This window comes from Bos grunniens, chromosome 11 (genome assembly GCF_055505025.1).
Source record: "Bos grunniens cultivar Pamir isolate PY7600 chromosome 11, Bosgru_T2T1.0, whole genome shotgun sequence".
NCBI lineage: Eukaryota > Metazoa > Chordata > Mammalia > Artiodactyla > Bovidae > Bos > Bos grunniens.
In genome coordinates this window covers 76751823-76773130 of record NC_141175.1, presented here as the reverse complement: position 1 = coordinate 76773130, position 21308 = coordinate 76751823, and the positions used below count along the sequence as shown (strand labels likewise).

Below are 21308 nucleotides of genomic sequence, written 5' to 3'. Positions count from 1 at the left end.
TCTGTGTTAACAATCTCCGTGTTATTCTTATGTTTGTTAAAGTTGGAGAAGCACTGGTAAAGACCATGGTTTATACATGATAAGTGAAAGTGTTAGTCACTCAGTTGTGTCTGACTCTTTGCAACCCCATGGACTGTAGCCCGCCAGGCTTCTCTGTCCATGGGATTCTCCAGGCAAGAATACTAGAGTGGATGCCATTCCATCCTCCAGGGACTTTCCCGACCCAGGGATTGAACCTGGGTGTCCCACATTGCAGGCAGATTCTTTACCGTCTCAGCCACCAGGGGAACCCAAGTTTATACATCTGACTTATTAATGATAAAAGCCTTTCCATCCGTTTGCTTTCCTCAACTTTGGCTTTAGTTGCGCCTTTCACATGTTGTAAGGTTTTACTCTCGACAACTGTAGGGTGATGGTCATCTTACTTGGTACCTGTTAAGGTTCAAGCAGTGCACCCCTCCCTGCCCACCCCCTGCACCACCAGCTTTGTGAATGAGCCACTTTTTTTAGTAAAGGGGCCACAGAAAGAAAGAGAGGCTGAGGACAATGAAGGAAGCAACAGGGATGCTTCTCTAGAGTTGAAGGCTGTTCACAATAGGGACCAGGGTAGGGTGTGGTGAAAATGCAGGGCTCCCTCACCTTGTGAAAAATGAGCTCCTTACCCACCCCTGCCCCCAGCCCCCGCAGCAGGGAGATGGGATTCTGTGTGGGCCTGTTGAGACTGATTAGGCTGGTAAATGGCCTTATCCAACATCTTTGCAGTGGGGCCAGGAGGAAGAATTTCTTCACTGAAATCGTGCTGCCTCTAACACACCATCAGCCCAAGTGAGGGGACTAGAGAGGGGGGCTGTGAGATGGAGGAGCTTAAAGGAGGGTGTTGAATATTTCAGCAAACTGTCAACTTCAATGTATCCAGGCTGCATCTGTTTTTGATATCAGGGTGCTCTGGGGTTTCCAGTCAGCCAGTTGCCTAGTAACACTCGTGCTACACTGAGGACCAGGCACTTGAAAGTTTATTTTTGTCCTGAGTTAGTTGCTGAAGATTGAATGTGATCTGGTAGCCAGAGTAATATTTCATTTTTATTCATGAGCTGGGGAAACAAGCACATACTTACAGGGAAATCAGCGTTGTCCCATTGAATGCATGACTTTGTATTTCTTCAAATCCATTTCCATATAGTTTTCTGAAGAGGGAGGAGAGAGATTTTAGAAACGAAAGAAACACAGTTTGGAATCACACAGTCTTCTTTCTGTGACATTTATTACGAAGATAATTACTGGCATTTACAATACGTAGCTCAGTTTTTCTAGCATTTTAGATCCTCAGGGCCCACTGAGATGAGACTGTTTCCTTGCTCCAGTTTACTTCCATCTCCACCACCAGCACCACTACTAATCTGTTAAATGTTTGGTAATAAACACTTAATAAAATATATGCACAATGTTCTGCATATGTCTTATGAGTTAATCCTCATCGTCATTCCCACCATTCGGATCAGAAACCTAAGCCTTCATGTTGCCGTGCAGCTTGCTTAAGGTCAGAGAAAACAGTGGCAGAACTGGAACTGGAGGCTTGAGCCATCTAACACTTAAGTCTTCCCTCTGGCTGTCCAGGCCAGTGTGGGTGTATGGGCTTTCCGGATCACTGAAAGCTGAGGGCAGAAGAAGGCTCCAGTACCGAGTTACTGTTTCTTTTTCTTAGATGAGTCTTTGGTGTTAGTGATGCCATATTTTGTTCCACAACCAAGATTTCAGGGTCTGTGAATGGTTATTTAAGACCCCTTGGATAGTGACATCACTTTAGTTGGGTGCAATCAGCATTTAACAAAATGAAATAGAACAAACCGGAAAATATTAGAGTATGTTGCATGTAATCAGGGCAGTGCTGTTTGTGACATTTTGTGCCACCGCTGTTTGTGTTATGTACGTTAAAGTATATGTATACGTACATATATATTAGTCTGCCCAGACTAAGACTAAGACTCAGTTCTAGTCTGAGTTCAAAGACGCCTTAGAACACAGACACTGGGAAATGTTAGAGCCAGAAAAGAACTTGGAGAGGAGCAAGGCGCATCCTTTCGCTTTACAAAGAAGGAACGGGGCTCAGAGAAGAAAGTGGCCTGTCTAAAGTCCACAGTTGGTGGAAATGAGACCAGAACACACTTTGACTGGGGCTACTTCTAGCACATCACTTTTGCTGGTTGATGTGCCTTTTCTTCCCTGAAATATCCACATGGCCCCTCTTCCTCCTCCTATAGAATTATGTTTAATGTTATGTTCTTGGTGTGGCCTCTCCTGACTGCCCTATTTACCACCCTTCCCTTCCTCAGCATTCCAGCATTCTCCCTCTCCCTTCTCTGATTTACTTTATCAGCATCTGACCCATGATTATATTGTTGTCTACCTCTCCCAGCAGAATGTAACCTTTATGAGAACAAAAATTCAAATTATTCTGTTCACTACAGGATTACCTGTATGTAGAACAGTGCCTAGGACCTGGGAGGATTACAGTGAATATATGTTACATGAATTGAATGGACAAATGGTAATATATAAGATGAATTTCTCAGTGTAAACCATAGCCAAGCAAGTTGGAAAGCCACAGTCTCAAATGGAAATGTTTGTGTATGTTCTCCATAAACAATGGCTTAAGACTCAAGTAAGAAAGGGCTGTGGTGTGACATAAAATTAAGCTTCTGCATCTGGCAAGATGCTCACTTTGCTTTTCAGTGTTGCTGGCAGCTGCATGGGCTGTGTCAGGGACAGCCTGGAAGGGGTGACGTGACAGTCTCCCCCTACTCCTCAGGTGGCTGCTGTCTGCAAGGTTTCTCTGCTGCTGCTGCTGCTAAGTCGCTTCAGTCGTGTCCGACTCTGTGTGACCCCAGAGACGGCAGCCCACCAGGCTCCCCCGTCCCTGGGATTCTCCAGGCAAGAACACTGGAGTGGGTTGCCATTTCCTTCTCCAATGCAGGAAAGTGAAAAGTGAAAGTGAAGTCGCCCAGTCGTGTCTGACTCTTTGCCACCCCATGGGCTGCAGCCCACCAGGCTCCTCCGTCCATGGGATTTTCCAGGCAAGAGTACTGGAGTGGAGTGCCATCGCCTTCTCTGGCAAGGTTTCTCTAGCCTTTGTTAAATAAAACTAGCACAGGATTTCACTTCATTGTATCTGTCTGTGTGTAATATGTATGTATATAGTGTGTGTGGGGGGGTGGGGAGGGTCCCTTCCTTTCCATCAACACAGCTGAGACAAACCAGCATATAAGTAAATATAGGTGGGACTCAGTGTTGAAGCATGGTATTTAGAGACTGAAATTCAGAAAATATAGAGATTACAAAATAATGAGTTCAGAAATTGCAGGGGATCGTATTTAATTCATTTTGAAACCGCCCAGATCTCTCATAATGCTATTATCTAGCAGGAGCTCAGTCAACAGGCTGGCGGCAGCAGTAGCCTTGCCCTGCCACGGGAGAAAGAGCCTTGTCTGGCTCCCTCTGCTCTCACAGTTCTCCTGTTTCCAGTTTCACACATGAGCTCTTAACTGTGTTTGGTAATGGATGATCGGATGCCATTTTCAATGGTTTCCTTCACCATTTATATTGTAGAATCTGAGGGGATTGGTATTTGGATTATGTCTGTTGTCTTGTGCAATTACACACAACCTTCTTACCTCCTCCACACAATCCCACTAGAATTCTCTTTTTCTTTTACACTTTGTCACCCGCTTGTCATCTTAGGGGCTGAATGCCTTTATAATAATCTCTTTTAGATGAAGAAATCATACCTGTCTCTTCTCTGAACTTTTGAAATTGGATCTTTTAGAGTCTAGTCTACTGTTTGTCGAATCTGCCTCCTCCATCCATTGACTCAGCATCATCTGGAGTTGCTGGCCAGAAATTCAGACTCAGACCTACTGACGAGGTGCCCTGCAGACCTAGAGTCAGAACCTGGCTGTGGTAGCCAGTAACATGCACATTTTTTGGAAGTGCGTATTATTTTGTCATGAGTTACTTTCCTCCTTAACAAGTAATTATCTTTTGGCTGCACTGGGTCTTCACTGCTGTGCACAGGCTTCCTCCAGGTGCAGCAAGCGGGAGCTACTCTAGTTGTGGTGCACGGGCTTCTCATCGCAGTGGCTTCTCTTGCTCCGCTGTGGAGCACAGGCATGCGGGCTTCAGTAGTTGTGGCTCCTGGGCTCTAGAGCACGGGCTCAATAACTGTGGTGCACAGAATTAGTTGCTTCGCGGTATGGGGGATCTTCCCAGGTCAGGGACTGAACCCATGTCTCCAGCATTGGCAGGCGAATTCTTAACCACAGTGCCACCAGAGAAGTCTGCAAAGGCACTTTCATAGCAAGCTCTCCCAGTGAGCTTTGGGCATGCCACTTTGCGACCCCTTGCCCTAGGCTGTATGTAATAGGATGCTGCAGCTCTCATTGTTTTCATGGTGCAAATCAGATGGTCTGTTGGACAGCACTGAGTCCAGAGTCTGGTCCTGCCTTCTTAGTGGTGGAGCTCCATTGTAGGAAAGGTAGTCCCTACTGTGCTTCTTGCAAAGCAAAGCTGCCAGCACTTGTCTGAATGCCCAGTCCTCACCACTTTTGATACATCTTAGGATCTTCCAGTTGACTTTTTTGCGGGGCCTACAGTGCCATTGCTCTAAGCACAGCCTTGCAGGTAAGTCTGCAAGCCCCAAACCCAAGCCTTACCTGCCCTTGAATCCTAGCTCTACTGCTTATGAACTGAGTTGCTTTAGGCAAGTTACTTAACCTCTCCGAGTCTCAACTTCCTGATCTGAAAATAGGGATGATAATAATAGTCTTGAGCTCAAAACACTGTTGTATAGATTAAAATAATATACATACATTAAGTGCTTAGAACTAGGTTCTGGAACAAAGTAAATGCTTAGTGTGTTGCTCCTATGATAATTATTATTATCATATTTAACAGTGGCTTCCAGATCTCTGGCAGAACAGAGGGAAAGATGTCCCTTTCCATGCTCTGAACAGCCTGTCCTGAAATACAGTGACCTGTTAAATTGAACTGTCATTCTCCTCTGCTGAGGTGGGGGCCTTTCTTCTCCTGGATGGAGCAGGTCAGCTCAATGGCCTGGGCTGCTCCAAATGTACTCATTCCCTAGGGGCCCTCAGCCACCTCTGGTCTATGTTGGCATCATTGCATTTTTGTACTTGAACATTTTTCCTGTCTTAAAAAAAATTTTTTTTTTTTTATACTCTGGGTTCTGCTTCTTCCAACTTTCCAAAGAATCTGGCTCACTATTTCCTTTTCAGCTGCTGTTCTTCGGCTCTGTTCTTAACATTTGCAGACAATAGAATGTGCTGCCTTGTTTTGATTAAATGAGTGGAGAAATTACAGATGTGAGTGGAAAACCTCATGCTGTCAGCCTGCAGAATGCTTTAAATGCCCTTTAAAACATCTGGAGAGTCACTTCAGATCGTTTTCTCCAAAGCATCATGGTGTCAGAATTAAATGAGGAGGGCTTCCTTTGCCTTGAGGATGCTGTCACAGGCATAGAAATGAATTTTTCTCTCTCATCTATTACAATAACTGCACCTTACTTTAAAGCATTGTCTAGGTTCTCTATTCAAATGTCAGAAATTGTGACTCAGAAAGAGTGGCACCTTTTTATTCAAAATAAGATTCGGGCTTTAGAACTTCATCACAGATGACACTCTAATTCTGAATGCTGCCTTATAGCAAACCCTAACTATTCCTGGGGCTTTAAAAGTATTTCTGGGGTTATAGTAGCAGTCTCAGACATTCTGCCATAGTTCCCACTCAGATCATGAAGCCAACTTGTTTTTGAATGATTTCAAAGAAGAAAGCTTAGCTTAGGTTTATAGATCCTCAGGGTCTCAAAGAGTGCCCCCACTGAATGGGGAAGTATCACATACCTTAGGATCTGGGGTCCTCCCATGTCTTTATTGAGGACACAAGATACATAAGATCCATGTCCTTGCATGCTTAGTCACTGAGTCGTGTCTGACTCTTTGCAATCCCATAGACTGTAGCCTGCCAGGCTCCTCTGTCCATGGAATTTCCCAGGCAAGGATACTGGAGTGGGTTGCTATTTCCTCCTGCATCCATGTTCTTGAGAGGATCATAATCTCAGTGAGTGAAAACATGAAGTAATGAAAGAATAATACAAACCAGGAGACATTCCCTGTGAGCATGTGTGGTGTGCAGAAATGAGAAGTCTTGGAGAAGTTCTCTGGGGTTAGAGAAGTCAGAGAAGCTGCATGGTGGACTCAGACCTTGTGGAATCACTAACACACTCTTCTAGAAAATCTGCCCTGTGGTGGTATATCTGTAAGCAAATTTTTATCAGATGACCATGCAAACACCATCCTAAAGAAGGGGGATCCTAAAATCACCACTTTCTTCTTATAATACTTTGCTGAAATCCTTTTATATCTGAATACTTCTTCATGCATGAAGACACTGCTTCAGTGGGGGCCCTGGCAGTGGTCGTGTGGATAACTGTCTCTGGTCACTGCTGGATGCTGCCATGACCCTAGTTTTGGATGTTCATCAGAACTCTCCCATATTTGTGGGACTCACATTCTCTGTAGCAAGGAATTCCTCCCTCTGATATGAGCACACCTCTTGCTTTTCAGCAGTACTGAGTTTTTATGTTTCCCTCCACTACGGCCAAGTTCGTGCCAGCTTACCATATGCAACAATAAAAAGGTGACATGCATTCAAAATAATAATGATAGCAATGGAGAACAATACATTGAATAACATTTTTGAAAAATCCATGTTTTGTAGTGATACTTAAAAAGAGAGAAAGAGAGGAGAATGAATAAAAAAAAAAACCCTTTTTTATACAGAAGAGTGCTGGCTGATAAACGTAGAGGAGTGATACATTTAAAATTACCATTTTATAGCTCTCTATAATAACTGAATAATGAATGAATGCTGAAACCATTAGGTGAAAGGTTGTTGGCCAATGGATGGTCACATGAACTCAAAGTATCCCATGATGGTTTGCTGAATTATGACAAAGGGAGAAACATGCCCTTAAAATGAAGAGGTCTGGCAGTACCTCCATAGCCAAATGGCCAAGGAGTGGCATCCCGTGACATGATACACCTCCTGGTCTGATGCAGAGAGAGACATTTAACATCTAATCAGGACAGTATAGTTGGAGGAGTCCAGACAACTGGCCTAAGCCCTCAAAGGAATTTGTGTTTTGCAGAGCAGAGGAAGTCAGGAGGGCAGTTCTCAGGGGGTGAGGTTGGGAGGTCTAAGGGACATAACAGCAAAAATGCTATGGATAATGTTTGAATTCTGAGTTTTAAAAAAAATCTGTCAAAGACATTTTCATTTGAACACAGACTATAAGTTGGATGATGTCATTAAATCCATGTTGATTTTCTTAGGTGTAATGGTGTTGTAGTTCCAGAGAATGTTTCTGTTTAGGGAAATAAATGCTGAAGTATTTGGAAGTATCATGTCTATAAACTTCTTTTGGATGGTTTGGCAAAAGGGAAATGTGTTGTATATATTTACATATACAGGATGGCGTGGATGTGGCAAGACGATGATAGTAGGTGAAGCTAGGTGAGATGTGCAGGGGTGTTCATGGTGCTGCTCTTTCCTTTCGTTAGTGGAAAGACAAATGAAAAGTGATTCTATTTGTCAGTTGAATTTTTCAAAATAAAAAAAAAGTATTTAAAAAGAGATGATGAGACACGTTTTCATGATGGTGTGAAATAATCGGCTTGCTAAATATGAGCTTTTAAGTGGTGATACAGTGTGGTTGTCACAATGTGACTGAATTGAGTTTGCACGAGGAGGTATGAGTAGTCCCATTGGAAAGTTTGTCGCGGGTCTGTGACTTGGCTTAAACCAGGTGGACTTAGAGCCAGGGCTAATGCCCAGGCTTTTCTACTTGAGGGCCCAACAATCTCCTCACTGCGGCTCATCGCGGGTGCAGCCAGGGATCTTGTCCTCCTTTGCCGGGCCACCCTTCTCTGAAGGGTCTTAGAGAATTGATTGCCATGACCTTTCCTTCTCTGTGAGGAGTTCAGATGTGAATCAAGGTTGACTCCTTTTTTGAGCCTGGTATGACAAGTCATTTAGAATATTGTAAAGGTGGTGCAGCCAAATCCTGCTCATTCAGGGTGGGGGGCATTTCAAGGTAGCCTCTTGAGGAGATTTAATGAAAAGCAAATGGCTTTAAAGGGACATAAGAGCATAATGCATAGTTTTAGTATTAGCCCCACTGAGCTTCTCCAGCATCAAGTGAAGTGTTTTGTTTTCATTAAAAGAGCTCACAGTTGGTAAAGATCTGGGCGGGGGGAGGGCAGGAACCCTTCCATAAAAAGCGAAATCTCAACTACAACTAATAATGAGAAGAGAAGGCTTGCCTTCATTATTTTCTAATTAGAGAGTTGAACTTTATAGCTGAGGAAATAAGGTTTTCCTCTTTGAATGTAATACCCTTTTCCAGCGGGGTGCTCCACATGATTCTTCATGTACAGAAAGGCCCATTCAGCTGAGAATAAGTGCCAAGCAAATGACTAATCACTCCCTTCCAGATGAAGGGCCAAGAGTGAGGAGGGAGATGGAGGCACAATCCCTCATGGGCTCCCTGGGCGAGATGGAGCTGCAGTCCTCGTTAACTTCAGAAGTGGGGCAATTAGGCCCTGCTGGTAGGCACTATTCTTCTTAAAATCATAACTAAAATAAGTTAATGGCCCCTAATAAAAACACTGTGCAGCTCCTGTACACTGTACAAGATGCTGAAATGTGACGTGTGAGAAGAAATCGTTGGTTTCCCCTTGGGTTTTGTGAGGCGGCCCCATCGTGTGAACTCATAGAGCCCCATGGCTTATCTCAACATTCATTTTCTTATTGGTCTTCTTCCCCATCTTCTGTTCTTCCTCCCATTCTCGTTGCACTCCTCTCCCATGGCTGTGCTTATATCTGGGAGGAGTACTTGCTACTGTTTTCCTGATTACTTTCAGATTTAGGTCAGAATCAAAGGAAGTCTTGGCTATTTGTGATCTTTGAATAAAAGCTCTTCTACTGAGTGGTTTCTTCTTAATACTTTTTTTTTCAGGGTTATTTCTAAGCTGTTAGCCCCTTAACCCTGCATTGAAAATGCTCTGCAATCCAGTGTTTCCTCCACCCCCCCATTCATCTAAATGTCTTTTCCAACTGCCAATAGATATGCCTCATCCTCTTTTCCTCCTTCCCACTGCCATGCTTTTGCTCATGTTCACTTGGAATGTTCACCCCCTTTTTCTCTGTATATGGTACCACATTAATGGTTAAGACCATGACTCTGGAGCCAAGACTGTCTGAGACTAAAGCTTGACCTGGGGTGAATTACTTAACTTCTCAGTGTCTTGGTTGCCTCATCTAAACGTGGGGTGGACAGGCCCTACCTTGTAGGGTTGCAAGATTTAAATGAGTTTTTTAAAAAGTACTTTTAAACAGTGTAGGCATTTAATAGGAGAAGGCAATGGCACCCCACTCCAGTACTCTTGCCTGGAAAATCCCGTGGATGAAGGAGCCTGGTAGGCTGCAGTCCATGGGGTCGCATAGAGTCAGACACGACTGAGCGACTTCACTTTCACTTTTCACTTCCAGGTATTGGATAAGGAAATGGCAACCCACTCCAGTGTTCTTGCCTGGAGAATCCCAGGGACAGGGAAGCCTCGTGGGCTGCTGTCTGTGGGGTCGCACAGAGTTGGACACGACTGAAGTGACTTAGCAGCAGCAGCAGCAGGCACTTAATAAGTGCTATATAAATATTAGCCACTTTTATCATATTTACTCATACAGGTGCCACTGATTCTGCAAGGTCTCACTCAGGTCTGCAGCCTGACTTCTCAGCCTAAGAGAACCTCTCCAAGACTTCTCATTTCTGTGTACCACACACTCACAGTGAATGTCTACTGGCTTGTATTATTCTTTCATGTTTTCTCCCATTGAGATTGTGAGCTTCCCAAAGACATGGGTCTTATATGTCTTTTGTGTCTTCAGTAAAGACATGGAAAGACCCCAAATCCTAAGGCATGCAGTGCTCTGTAAATGCCCTGTTCCTGACAGGGGACATGATGAATGAGTAGTTCCTGATCCATAGGTGATGGTGAGTCAGAAAGGCTTTATGAACAGCTAGAAGAGCTACAGTACCTGAGGGAAGTGGAGGAGTAGAAAGACTCTAGAGAAGTTTTTCTAGGATCTAGACTCCTTTCTGATGTGTAAGAGATGCAAAGTAAGAATTTGAGTTATTTTGAAATTATTTCTGGTTGCTGCTCTGTATTCTTTTGATTGCAACACTCTTGAGTCCAGGCTGTATTGGCCACAGTTTTGTAACATGATAACTGTATGTGTAGAATTATACTTACGCACAGTAAAAGCAAAATGGCTGTCTGGGGAGGCCTTACAAATAGCTGTGAAAGAAGAGAAGTGAAAAGCAAAGGAGAAAAGGAAAGATATAAGCATCTGAATGCAGAGTTCCAAAGAATAGCAAGGAGGGATAAGAAATCCTTCCTCAGCGATCAATGCAAAGAAATAGAGGAAAACAACAGAATGGGAATGACTAGAGATCTCTTCAAGAAAATCAGAGATACCAAAGGAACATTTCATGCAAAGATGGGCTCAAGAAAAGACAGAAATGGTATGGACCTAACAGAAGCAGAAGATATTAAAAAGAGATGGCAAGAATACACAGAAGAACTGTACAAAAAAGATCTTCATGACCCAGATAATCACGATGGTGTGATCACTCATCTAGAGCCAGACATCCTGGAATGTGAAGTCAAGTGGGCCTTAGGAAGCATCACTACAAACAAAGCTAGTGGAGGTGATGGAATTCTAGTTGAGCTATTCCAAATCCTGAAAGATGATGCTGTGAAAGTGCTGCACTCAATATGCCAGCAAATGTGGAAAACTCAGCAGTGGCCACAGGATTGGAAAAGGTCAGTTTTCATTCCAATCCCAAAGAAAGGCAATGCCAAAGAATGCTCAAACTACTGCACAATTGCACTCATCTCACATACTAGTAAAGTAATGCTCAAAATTCTCCAACCCAGGTTTCAGCAATATGTGAACCGTGAACTTCCTGATGTTCAAGCTGGTTTTAGAAAAGGCAGAGGAACCAGAGATCAAATTGCCAACATCCACTGGATCATGGAAAAAGCAAGAGAGTTCCAGAAAAACACCTATTTCTGCTTTCTTGACTATGCCAAAGCCTTTGACTGTGTGGATCACAATAAACTGTGGAAAATTCTGAAAGAGATGGGAATACCAGACCACCTGATCTGCCTCTTGAGAAATCTGTATGCAGGTCAGGAAGCAACAGTTAGAACTGGACATGGAACAACAGACTGGTTCCAAATAGGAAAAGGAGTGTGTCAAGACTGTATATTGTCACCCTGTTTATTTAACTTATATGCAGAGTACATCATGAGAAACATTGGACTGGAAGAAACACAAGCTGGAATCAAGATTGCCGGGAGAAATATCAATAACCTCAGATATGCAGATGACACCACCCTTATGGCAGAAAGTGAAGAGGAACTAAAAAGCCTCTTGATGAAAGTGAAAGTGGAGAGTGAAAAAGTTGGCTTAAAGCTCAACATTCAGAAAACGATCATGGCATCCAGTCCCATCACTTCATGGCAAATAGATGGGGAAACAGTGGAAACAGTGTCAGACTTTAGTTTTTTGGGCTCCAAAATCACTGCAGATGATGACTGCAGCCATGAAATTAAAGATGCTTACTCCTTGGAAGGAAAATTATGACCAACCTAGATAGCATATTCAAAAGCAGAGACAGGAGAGGGACAGGGTGGGAAGATTTGGGAGAATGGCATTGAAACATGTATAATATCATATATGAAATGAGTCGCCAGTCCAGGTTCGATGCACAATACTGGATGCTTGGGGCTGGTGCACTGGGACGACCCAGAGGGATGGTATGGGGAGGGAGGAGGGAGGAGGGTTCAGGATGGGGAACACATGTATACCTGTGGCGGATTCATTTCGATATTTGGAAAAACCAATACAATATTGTAAAGTTTAAAAATAAAATAAAATTAAAAAAAAAAACAAAACAAAAGCAGAGACATTACTTTGCTAACAAAGGTCCATCTAGTCAAGGCTATGGTTTTTCCTGTGGTCATGTATGGATGTGAGAGTTGGACTGTGAAAAAGGCTGAGCACTGAAGAATTGATGCTTTTGAACTGTGGTGTTGGAGAAGACTCTTGAGAGTCCCTTGGACTGCAAGGAGATCCAACCAGTCCATTCTAAAGGAGATCAGCCCTGGGATTTCTTTGGAAGGAATGATGCTAAAGCTGGAACTCCAGTACTTTGGCCACCTCATGTGAAGAGGTGACTCATTGGAAAAGACTCTGATGCTGGGAGGGATTGGGGGCAAGAGGAGAAGGGGACGACAGGATGAGATGGCTGGATGGCATCACTGACTCGATGGACGTGAGTCTGAGTGAACTCCGGGAGTTGGTGATGGACAGGGAGGCCTGGCGTGCTGCGATTCATGGGGTCACAAAGAGTCAGACATGACTGAGCAACTGATCTGATCTGATCTGACAGTAAAATTACTAATCAAATGCAGTGCACCATTGATAGCAATTTCTAGAATCCATTGTATAAAAGACAATCCTCTGAGATGGTCTCTTCTCTTGTTTCACAACTAGCTCCTCATCTCTGCATCATCAGCACATGCTCTCTCTTTCTTTAAGGACATTTAAGGTCATTGATTGTCTTATCATGATCCTGCCATGGAATGTAACCGAAGCAGAATGAGTGAGAAGATGTGGATGTGGGAGCAGAATTGAACACGGGTCACCGGGCTTTGGAGATAAATGAGACATGGTGTCCAGGATTCTGCCTCTGAATGGTGGAGCCAAGGAAGGTGGTTCATGTGAAGAGGGCAGGGATCTAACGGGAAGGAAGTCAGGCAGGTGTACAGTGAAGAGAATAAGTTGGGTTATCTTAGCTCGAACTTTAATGTGATGTGAATCACTTCGAATCTATTAAAATGCAGATTCTGAGTCGGTGCGTCTGGGATGAGCCTGAGAATCTGCGTTTCTTACCAGCTCTCAGAAGACACTATAGATGCTTGTCCATGGACCATATATTTAGTAGTGAGGCCTTACGAAAGAGCATGGAAGGGATTGGCTTGTGTGCCTGGTACCCTGATGAGTGACTGCCAGATGAGAAGACATTATTTTCAAGTATGAAAGGATGTAGGGAATGGGCATAGTTGGTGTTCCTTCAGAAACAAAGTAAGCAGGTTCCAAGGAGAAGGTGAAAAATAACTGAGAGAGAGAGAGAGAAGGAGCAGGGTCCTTTGATCAGCTACTCTACCTACTTGAAGAATATCCTTCCAACCTCTTCTCGGTTGAAACTTGAAATTTTTGTGCTCTCTTGTTACCAGGGCAGTCACTGCTCTCCAGGCTGTCTGTTTTTAGCTTCAAAGCAGTCCATCGATGTAGTGAACAATTTCATCAGCTGGAAATTCGGTCACTGTAAATCCTCAGGGCCTATTTGATTAATTTTGAACTTAATGGGTTGGTTGGCTGTCACAGGAACAGATGACCTAGCTGCCATCCCACATGACTCCTCTCACCCTTGGCATTTTAGGTCAGAAAGAATGTCAGCAGTGAGTTAGGAACGTGATGAAAGATAAGAAAGAGCCCACCTCAAGCTAGAAGTGGGAATAGTAGGAGCTGCATGGCAGGGCCTGAATTTGCGCATTTACTTACAGCGTTATGGATTCGTTATTCATCCCTTGAAAAGCATTTCTTGGTATGGTGGTTATGTGTAAGTTATCACAAATTTCCCTTGAGGAATGAAATGAGAAATATTTACTTTCTAAATTTCAGCTGCAAATAGGAAACTCTTATGCATAGCAATCAGCCTGGTACTTACAGAATGAAATTAAATTCAGAGGAGAAGATCTTCGTAACATCTGGAAGCTTGTGGATGCCTGTATTACAGATGCTTCTGTGATTTGGGGCAGGATGGGAATGTGGGCAGAGTGAGTATAGGGGATTGTTACTAAGGAATAAAGATAAAAACAGTAGAAAGACACTATGCAGATAACTCTTTTCACTAAAATGTGGAGTTTGGCTCTCTCAGTAACACTTCTGGCTGTTGAGGATCAGAATTAAAAGCCCCTAACACTATGGGGGAAGTTGCTCCTTTTAGAGATCTAAGGGATGGGGCCAAACTCTTCTGTCTTTCTCATTTGCATTTGTATTTCCAGCTTGTCTTTTTCCTATTGCATCAATTGCAGTTTCCTATTGTATTGCGTTCCATTTCCTTTTGCTAATTAGTGTATTCTGTGTTCTTAATGGTTCTAGAAAGCATCTCTCACTTTAGAACAGGTTTTAACTCAAACACTTCAGGAAGATTAATCTCCATGTGAGAAATCATATCCTCATTATTAAAAATCTCCCTTTATTTAGCTACCTTACAATTCAGGGAGTTCTTCCCTGTATTTCACTGATCAAGGAACATTCTTTTGGTTTTGGAGCTACTCAAGGCTCTTCCTCTTTTCCTCCCACCTTTTACTTAGCCTTCAAAGAGGAGTGAGACTTCACTGATAGGTTAGATTGAAGGATATTTTATTACACAAGAATGGGACTCCTTGAGAGGAGTCCAGCGTCTGGATCTTCCCAGCCGAGTTTTAAATTCACCAGTCATGGATTGTGGACAGCTGAACTGAACTGCCCAGCACTCTGGTGATGAAGAAAGGAGTCCAGGTTTCTCTTTTGGCTCTCTCTGGTTCTCCTCCCTACCTGTTACCCCAGATCACATGGAATCCTTGTCCTCTCTGTGACTGGTGAAGGCAGTGTGGGCTTGGACTGCAGTGTGTACTGGGTTGGGGGAATATTGTATTTTAGGGGTGAAGATGCTGTTTAATAAAAGCAGTGATTCTTAGATAACAAGGGGCTGCAGTGGTCAAATTTGGTTTGGGGATTTTCTTATGTTTTTCCAATGTATTTGATACTGCAGATGCTTATGCATCCTGTAGATCCCTTGGAGGTCTGGAAAAGCAGTACACTTGAGTTAGGAATTGTCATCCAGAGTTAGAGCAGCCAAAGGGGCTATGCTCGTGGCCCAGGGCAGGGCTGCTAGAGGTGGTGGACTTTGCTTCCTTTGGGGATTTTATGAAATTTAATTCATCAGGAGGAAGAGAGAATGGACATCTATATCAGAGGGTTAAATGTTCATTTTTTTGTCTGTGAATAAATGATTACTTGATATGTGAAAAGATCCAGGGTGACTAGTTTATAGATTTGTATCCCGTTACAGGGATTCTTGTTTTGCTGGCAAGGTGATGAATCTGCTAGGCTACAGTGGTAGTCAACTTGTAATGCTAACTAGTGGGCTTAATAAGGTTTAATGGGAAATAGAAAATAATGGTTTGGTTTCTATGGCACAAGGCCTACTCAAGGCAATACTTTAAAATTCGCTGAGTGAATGAATGAACACATGAGGGAAATGAGGTCAGGAATTTTTAACCATGGATGGGGGTCAAATCAGAACTGCCTCTCCACTTTCACCTGTGCCCTGTCTATATCACCACCTCACCTTAGAGAGTCCGACTTACCCTTTTTAAAGTGTCCTGACCTCCCTGCCCTATGCCCACCATCACTTTGAAAATCATTGCAAGGGGGTGATATCCTTCTTGGAGGTTTGGGACAAAGAAAACGTCGGGAACCACTTACATGTATTCAAAAGCACCCAGCATAGTGGTTAATAGGAAGTGCTGATTAGCTTTTAATCAGAAAGCTGAAGACAGACATGCAAATAATGCTAAGTATGTGGTTTAAAAATTCTTCCCAACCTTTTAACTGTTTAAGTTTTCATCAGATGCCCACATCCCCTGCCCCTATTGCTTAAAAAGGAAAATTCCTCACAGGTATTTTAACCGAGGGAGATTTGTAAACGCTCCAGCCTCAATGTGCACCAGGTTTTTAGTGTTCTGGATCAGTCTGTAAAGAGAAATGGAAAAACAGGCAGCAGTTTAATAGATGTGCTTTATTTGGACTGCACAAGGCCGTGGTCACCAGAGGGTGCTGGCTGAAAATGGCACCAAGAAAATCAAGTGACTTTCTTGTGCTTGAGGGGTGCTCCCGAGACCCTCGGGGTAGAAACGGGACGATGAGAGCCCGCCGGCTACTGCCAGGAGTTCTGCTTTCAACATCTTGCTGAGATAAGTGTAAGCATTATAGCTGGGAGTCTGTTCCATTCTGCCTGCTCTCCTTCCTGCCCCCGAGTAATAACCAACATCCAGGGCTCCTGGCCAGCTAGATCCTGCCCAACCATGGAGCCAGCACACTGGGGGTGACGGGCAATTTCACTCTCAAGAGAAATGAATGAATTGGCTGTTTGCTCTTGGAGACAAACTGGTCATCTTCGTAGTGGCTGGCAGTCACACTGACCGGTTATTCAGATGGGCACTCAGCCTTTGGAATAGCCCAGGGCTGATGCTAGGGGCTTGCATTTGGGGGTTATTACATCCATTCTATAGATAACTGGTTGTGTGATGATGCCAGGCCTTCTAACGTCCCTGACCTAGTGCTCCCTACTGTAAAATTAGAATAATAATAGCACTTCCTCTGCCTCACAGGTTGGTAGGGAGTAACATAGCAGGTAGAGATAATGCACAAGGCAGGGCTTGGCAAAATGGAAAAGCACAGCACTGCAGTGGTATTAATGCCTTTCCTCCTAGTTCCCCAGTGACTTTGAAAAGCAGCTACATTTACTGTCTACTATGGATTCAATAAAAGGTCAGTAAATGTCTCTGGCTTTTTAAACCCAGGCAACAGCCACGGAAGGAAATGATAATTCCTCTTGTTCTGTAGAGAAAATCTAGAGTATTGGTTAGGTGGATGGACTCCGGTGTCAGCTTGGTTTAACAGGCTGGTGTTACTAGTCGTATGACCTTGGATGCATCACCTGAAGCCTGACTTCCTCATAGAGTGGGTTTTGAACGGTGAATGTGCGCGTCTGGTTCACAGTGAGCCTTCCAGTGTTGACAACAGTGGATGAAATCAGGACGCTGAATGACTGGTCTCTAATCACAGAACTGAGAAGTAGCAGAGCTTGGAGGTGAACACAGCTTTTCCAAATCCAAGTCTAGCGTGTATTCCACCTTACTATAGTTTCCCATCATGGTGTCGACTTCTGTCCTTTACATCCCTTTGATTCTTTAGAGGTGAGGGACTTTTTGTTGAAATTAACTTTACAACAACTAAGTCAAGCAGTCTTGGGCCATATAAGACATTAGGTGGGTAGGATGGAAAGAACTTCTGTTTCTTAAGACTCTTTTGGAATCTGACCACTCATCCATCCATTCATTGAACAAACATTTATTGAATACCTCCATGTACCAGGCACTGTTCTAGGTGCTGGAGATCCAGCTGTAAACAAGGCAAAGAGAGCTGTGGGGAGCTGACATTCTAGTCTCAGGGCCTTCCTTTCCTTAGAGCACTTTATTTTTCTTTCTGTATTAATAAATTGATACTTTATCTATCTATAAATTGATAATTTATCTTTACATCTATATAAAGATAGATATCTTTATCTATTAAATAAAACTGCTTTACATCATGAGCAGTTTTATTTATCTCAAGCTGCTGTGGTTCAACATTGCTTGGGAAGTCTGTTAAAATGGATGCTTGGGGCTAGTGCACTGGGACGACCCAAAGGGATGGTATGGGGAGGGAGGAGGGAGGAGGGTTCAGGATGGGGAACACATGTATACCTGTGGCGGATTCATTTTGATATTTGGCAAAACTAATACAATTATGTAAAGTTTAAAAATAAAATAAAATTAAAAAAAAAAAGAAAAAAAAAAACTACAGATTTTCAGATTTCCAGGTCCAGGTAGGACTGGTAATGGAAATGATGTAACAGAAATGACCTTCCCCTACCCCACTCCCACCATGAAATTCTACTTCCCAGCGAAGTCCAGACTATACCTTTTGCACTTAAATACCTGTTATTTTGGATTTCCCTCTGTTTGGTGAATTAGTCTTACTTCCCTGGTTACACTGTCATCTCTTGGGGGAGATGTAAATTTTACCTCCTCTGTATTCCAGGATCATTTGACCCTTAGTTGGACATGTGTACCCACATACTTATTAATTCATTATCCTCTCTAGATGATTGCTAATTGGACCATTCATAGGGGGGCCTTGTGGTACAGTGGAAAATACACAAGCTTTGAAGACATGGGCTGGGGTTGAATTCCAGCCCTGGCATTGTCGAAGGTGCCACTTTGGTCAAGTTACCGACCCTTCTGAGCCTCCATTCCTTCCTGTGAACAAAAGGGATAATTACCCCACTTTGCAGGGCAGCTGCAAGGATTAAATGACACAACCTAGAGGAAATAAAGGCTGAGAACGAGTGCTCAAAATATATTTGTTGCTAATATCTTTTCTGCTTCCTTAACTTTGGAAACTCCTCTGCTGATGCAGCTTGTAGAAGTTCAGATTTGGGTCAAACTGGGCAGCAGTAAGAAGCCTGGTTTAGGAGTCACATGACCTGATTTCTAGTCTTATTAACTCTGGCGCTAACTTGCTGTGTGACATCTGAAAATTGAATCAAGCTAGTCTTCTCCCATTCCCCCTTTTTTGTAAATTGGAAGAAAATGATAATTTGGAAAGGATTATTATTAAGAATCAGTTCAAAAATGTCACAACAACAAATCCAACATACACGTGTCAAACACTTTTACATGGTAGGTTTCTAAGAACCATTTACTAAATAAGTGAATATGTCCAAATAGTCCCCAGTGAACTAATTCATGATCTCTAAGTGAAAGTGAAAGTGAAAGTGAAGTTGCTCAGTCGTGTCCGACTCTTTGCGACCCCGTGGACTATAGCCCGCCAGGCTCCTTTGTCCATGGGATTCTCCAGGCAAGAATATTAGAGTGGGTTGCCATTTCCTTCTCCAGGGGATCTTCCCAACCCAGGGATTGAACCCGGGTCTCCTGAATTGCAGGCAGACACTTTATCCTCTGAGCCACCAGGGAAGACTCTAAGCTCCTTTCTAAATATTCCACCACCTCAAGGACTCCATACCCTTCCTTCCAAGGTAAGAGCTACTTGGCAGGACTCCACAATGTCAATTTTAATTTCCAACTTTGTGTTGTGAAGTTTCAGAATTTATACAGCTCCCAGGGAGAAGCAGTTGTCACCATGGCAACCTGCAGGACACTGCAGTGACAGAAATTGGTGCCTGCCCAGACCTAGTAATTGCTGCAGTCTTTTCCTCTTGCATTCCTAGCTATGGATGCTTGAATACAAATACTGAGTGGGCTCCAGCCAGTGAGGGTAATAGTGTACAGCAATAAACTATCTGTTAGCTGATGCTTACATTTCAGACAAATTGAGGAGGTTGTCAAAGGCATTAGCTTCTATCTTTTCCAGGGAATCACTCTGAGAGATTTCACTAGGGGAGAGAGAGAAAAAAAAAAAAAAAAGGAAAAAGAAGCATGAAATAAATGATTGTTTCTGCATGATAATAAGTTGTATGCATGACCCAACAATGGGTAGGGGGTGTGTCCCTTTAAAAAAGAATAGGGATGCCTTAAGTTGTCCTCACATCATAACGTGCTCACACCTCCCTCTAGGAGCCCGAATGGGCACCTACAACCCAGATGCAGTTGAAATGCAAGTTTCAGTATTTCCCGTTAATGTGACCGTTTTGCTTATTTATCTGTGGACTCAGAGTTACAGATTGTTGGAAGTAGACATGTCCTCTGGGGAAATCCAGTTGGATTCCCTTGTTTTATAGCTTTGGGCATTAAAATTCTGAGAGGAGAGGCAAATAGTGCTTATAAGAAGATTCGGGATCAGGATCAAAATGTCTGGGTTCCCAACTCCATCACTCTAGTGAGGTTTTAATTTGGGTTAGGATTCCTGGTTTCTTGACTCTTTACCCCTCTCCCAAATCCTCTTCTGAGGCAGCTGCAGAGTGGTCAACTCCTGCATGAAGTGTCCTTATTGGGTTGTGACTGTCTATTTGTATATGACCATTTTCCTCACTTTGTCAGCAAACTAAGGACAGAGACTATGTCCTAGTCACTCCTGAATCCCTAGTGGCTTCGTATAGTCTGGCATTTAGGGTATCAATGAATGAGTAGATATGTGAATGAATTAATTTTTTTAAAAAAGAAACACAAAAGTAAAGGAACCAACTTTGCCATATATCACCCCCAAGCATGTGGGTAATGTCAATGTTACCCTAAAACCCCCATATAAGCTATCATTTGCTGCCAGCTGAGAAAAGAGTCTCAAATTCTAAGGTTAACATTCACTGAAGGTTTCAGACTTGATGAGCTTTAGCCCACAGGAAGGCTGAGTCTAAGGCAGTTAAGATCTTTTATGAAAACACAGTAGTGGATAGTTCTAGGCTGATTCATCTTATTCCTACCTAATAGTTTTGCTTATTTAACTGTGGCTGCTTTTCTCACTAGGAGGTCTTAATGCATTCAAAGTTTTCAAAACTCAACATTTAAAATTCTTGAGAGCAGAAGAGTAAAGGTTAGCCTCAGGCAAACTGACATTTCTGTAACCTGCAATGAATTTCCTATAATACGCACTAATTCTTAACAAATTATTTTTAATGTTCCTATGGACGTGAGTCTCAGTGAACTCTGGGAGTTGGTGATGGACAGGGAGGCCTGGCATGCTGCGATTCATGGGATCACAAAGAGTCGGACACGACTGAGCGACTGATCTGATCTGATCTGATTGCTTGCTAATACCCTAAGAGCAGTCAGAGATTCCCCCGAAGAACCAGGACTGATGATGTAGCATCTTCAGAGATGCAGATCTGTTTTCAAAGCCTTGAAAATTGTTAAGATGCTCTCTGGAAGCATCTAAATGGCCTCTGAGGTCCTGTGACTCAGACTGACATTAAGGAGGATGCTGGAATACTGGACTCCATACTCCCTTTCCATATATGGGCTTTTGTGTCCTAGAAGCTGACCCACGAACATAGGATTGAAGTTACACATTGCACTGAGAGCACATTGCATTGTCAGGCTGCTTTACACTTTTGATAAACGCCTTTTATCAATATAGATACAAATACTGTATTTGTTATATACTTATTATTTGGATACAAAGATAGTCTTCTGATGCACAATAAACTTTCAACACATTTTCTTCTATGCGGGTGTTATCTAAAAATGTGACATGAGGAAACAGCCGCTCTAGCAGAGGGAGTTTTTTATGATTGGAATCTTTTTTTTTTTTTATTGGAGTAGTTTATCATCACCTATCAA

The 21308-nt window shown here is 43.0% G+C and overlaps 2 protein-coding genes across 37 annotated transcripts in view; one reads left to right on the top strand and one right to left on the bottom strand.

Annotated features, from left to right (window-relative positions):
• Positions 1 to 21308, top strand: part of GTF2A1L (general transcription factor IIA subunit 1 like) — a 170652-nt gene that overhangs the window by 77604 nt on the left and 71740 nt on the right. The gene's annotated exons all lie outside the window — the stretch shown is intronic.
• LHCGR (luteinizing hormone/choriogonadotropin receptor) overlaps positions 1 to 21308 on the bottom strand; it is a 137419-nt gene that overhangs the window by 94498 nt on the left and 21613 nt on the right. For 13 of the 32 annotated variants that reach the window (XM_086326988.1, XM_086327002.1, XM_086326987.1 and 10 more), the window contains 5 exons: positions 19394 to 19468; positions 15928 to 16002; positions 13931 to 14005; positions 13765 to 13842; positions 1116 to 1184 (listed from right to left, as the gene is read on the bottom strand). In XM_086326988.1, the coding sequence (XP_086183114.1) occupies positions 1116 to 1184; positions 13765 to 13842; positions 13931 to 14005; positions 15928 to 16002; positions 19394 to 19468 (372 nt within the window). The remainder of the gene's footprint in view (positions 1 to 1115; positions 1185 to 13764; positions 13843 to 13930; positions 14006 to 15927; positions 16003 to 19393; positions 19469 to 21308) is intronic. The other 19 variants (XM_086327000.1, XM_086327001.1, XM_086327022.1 and 16 more) reach the window with 7 other exon arrangements.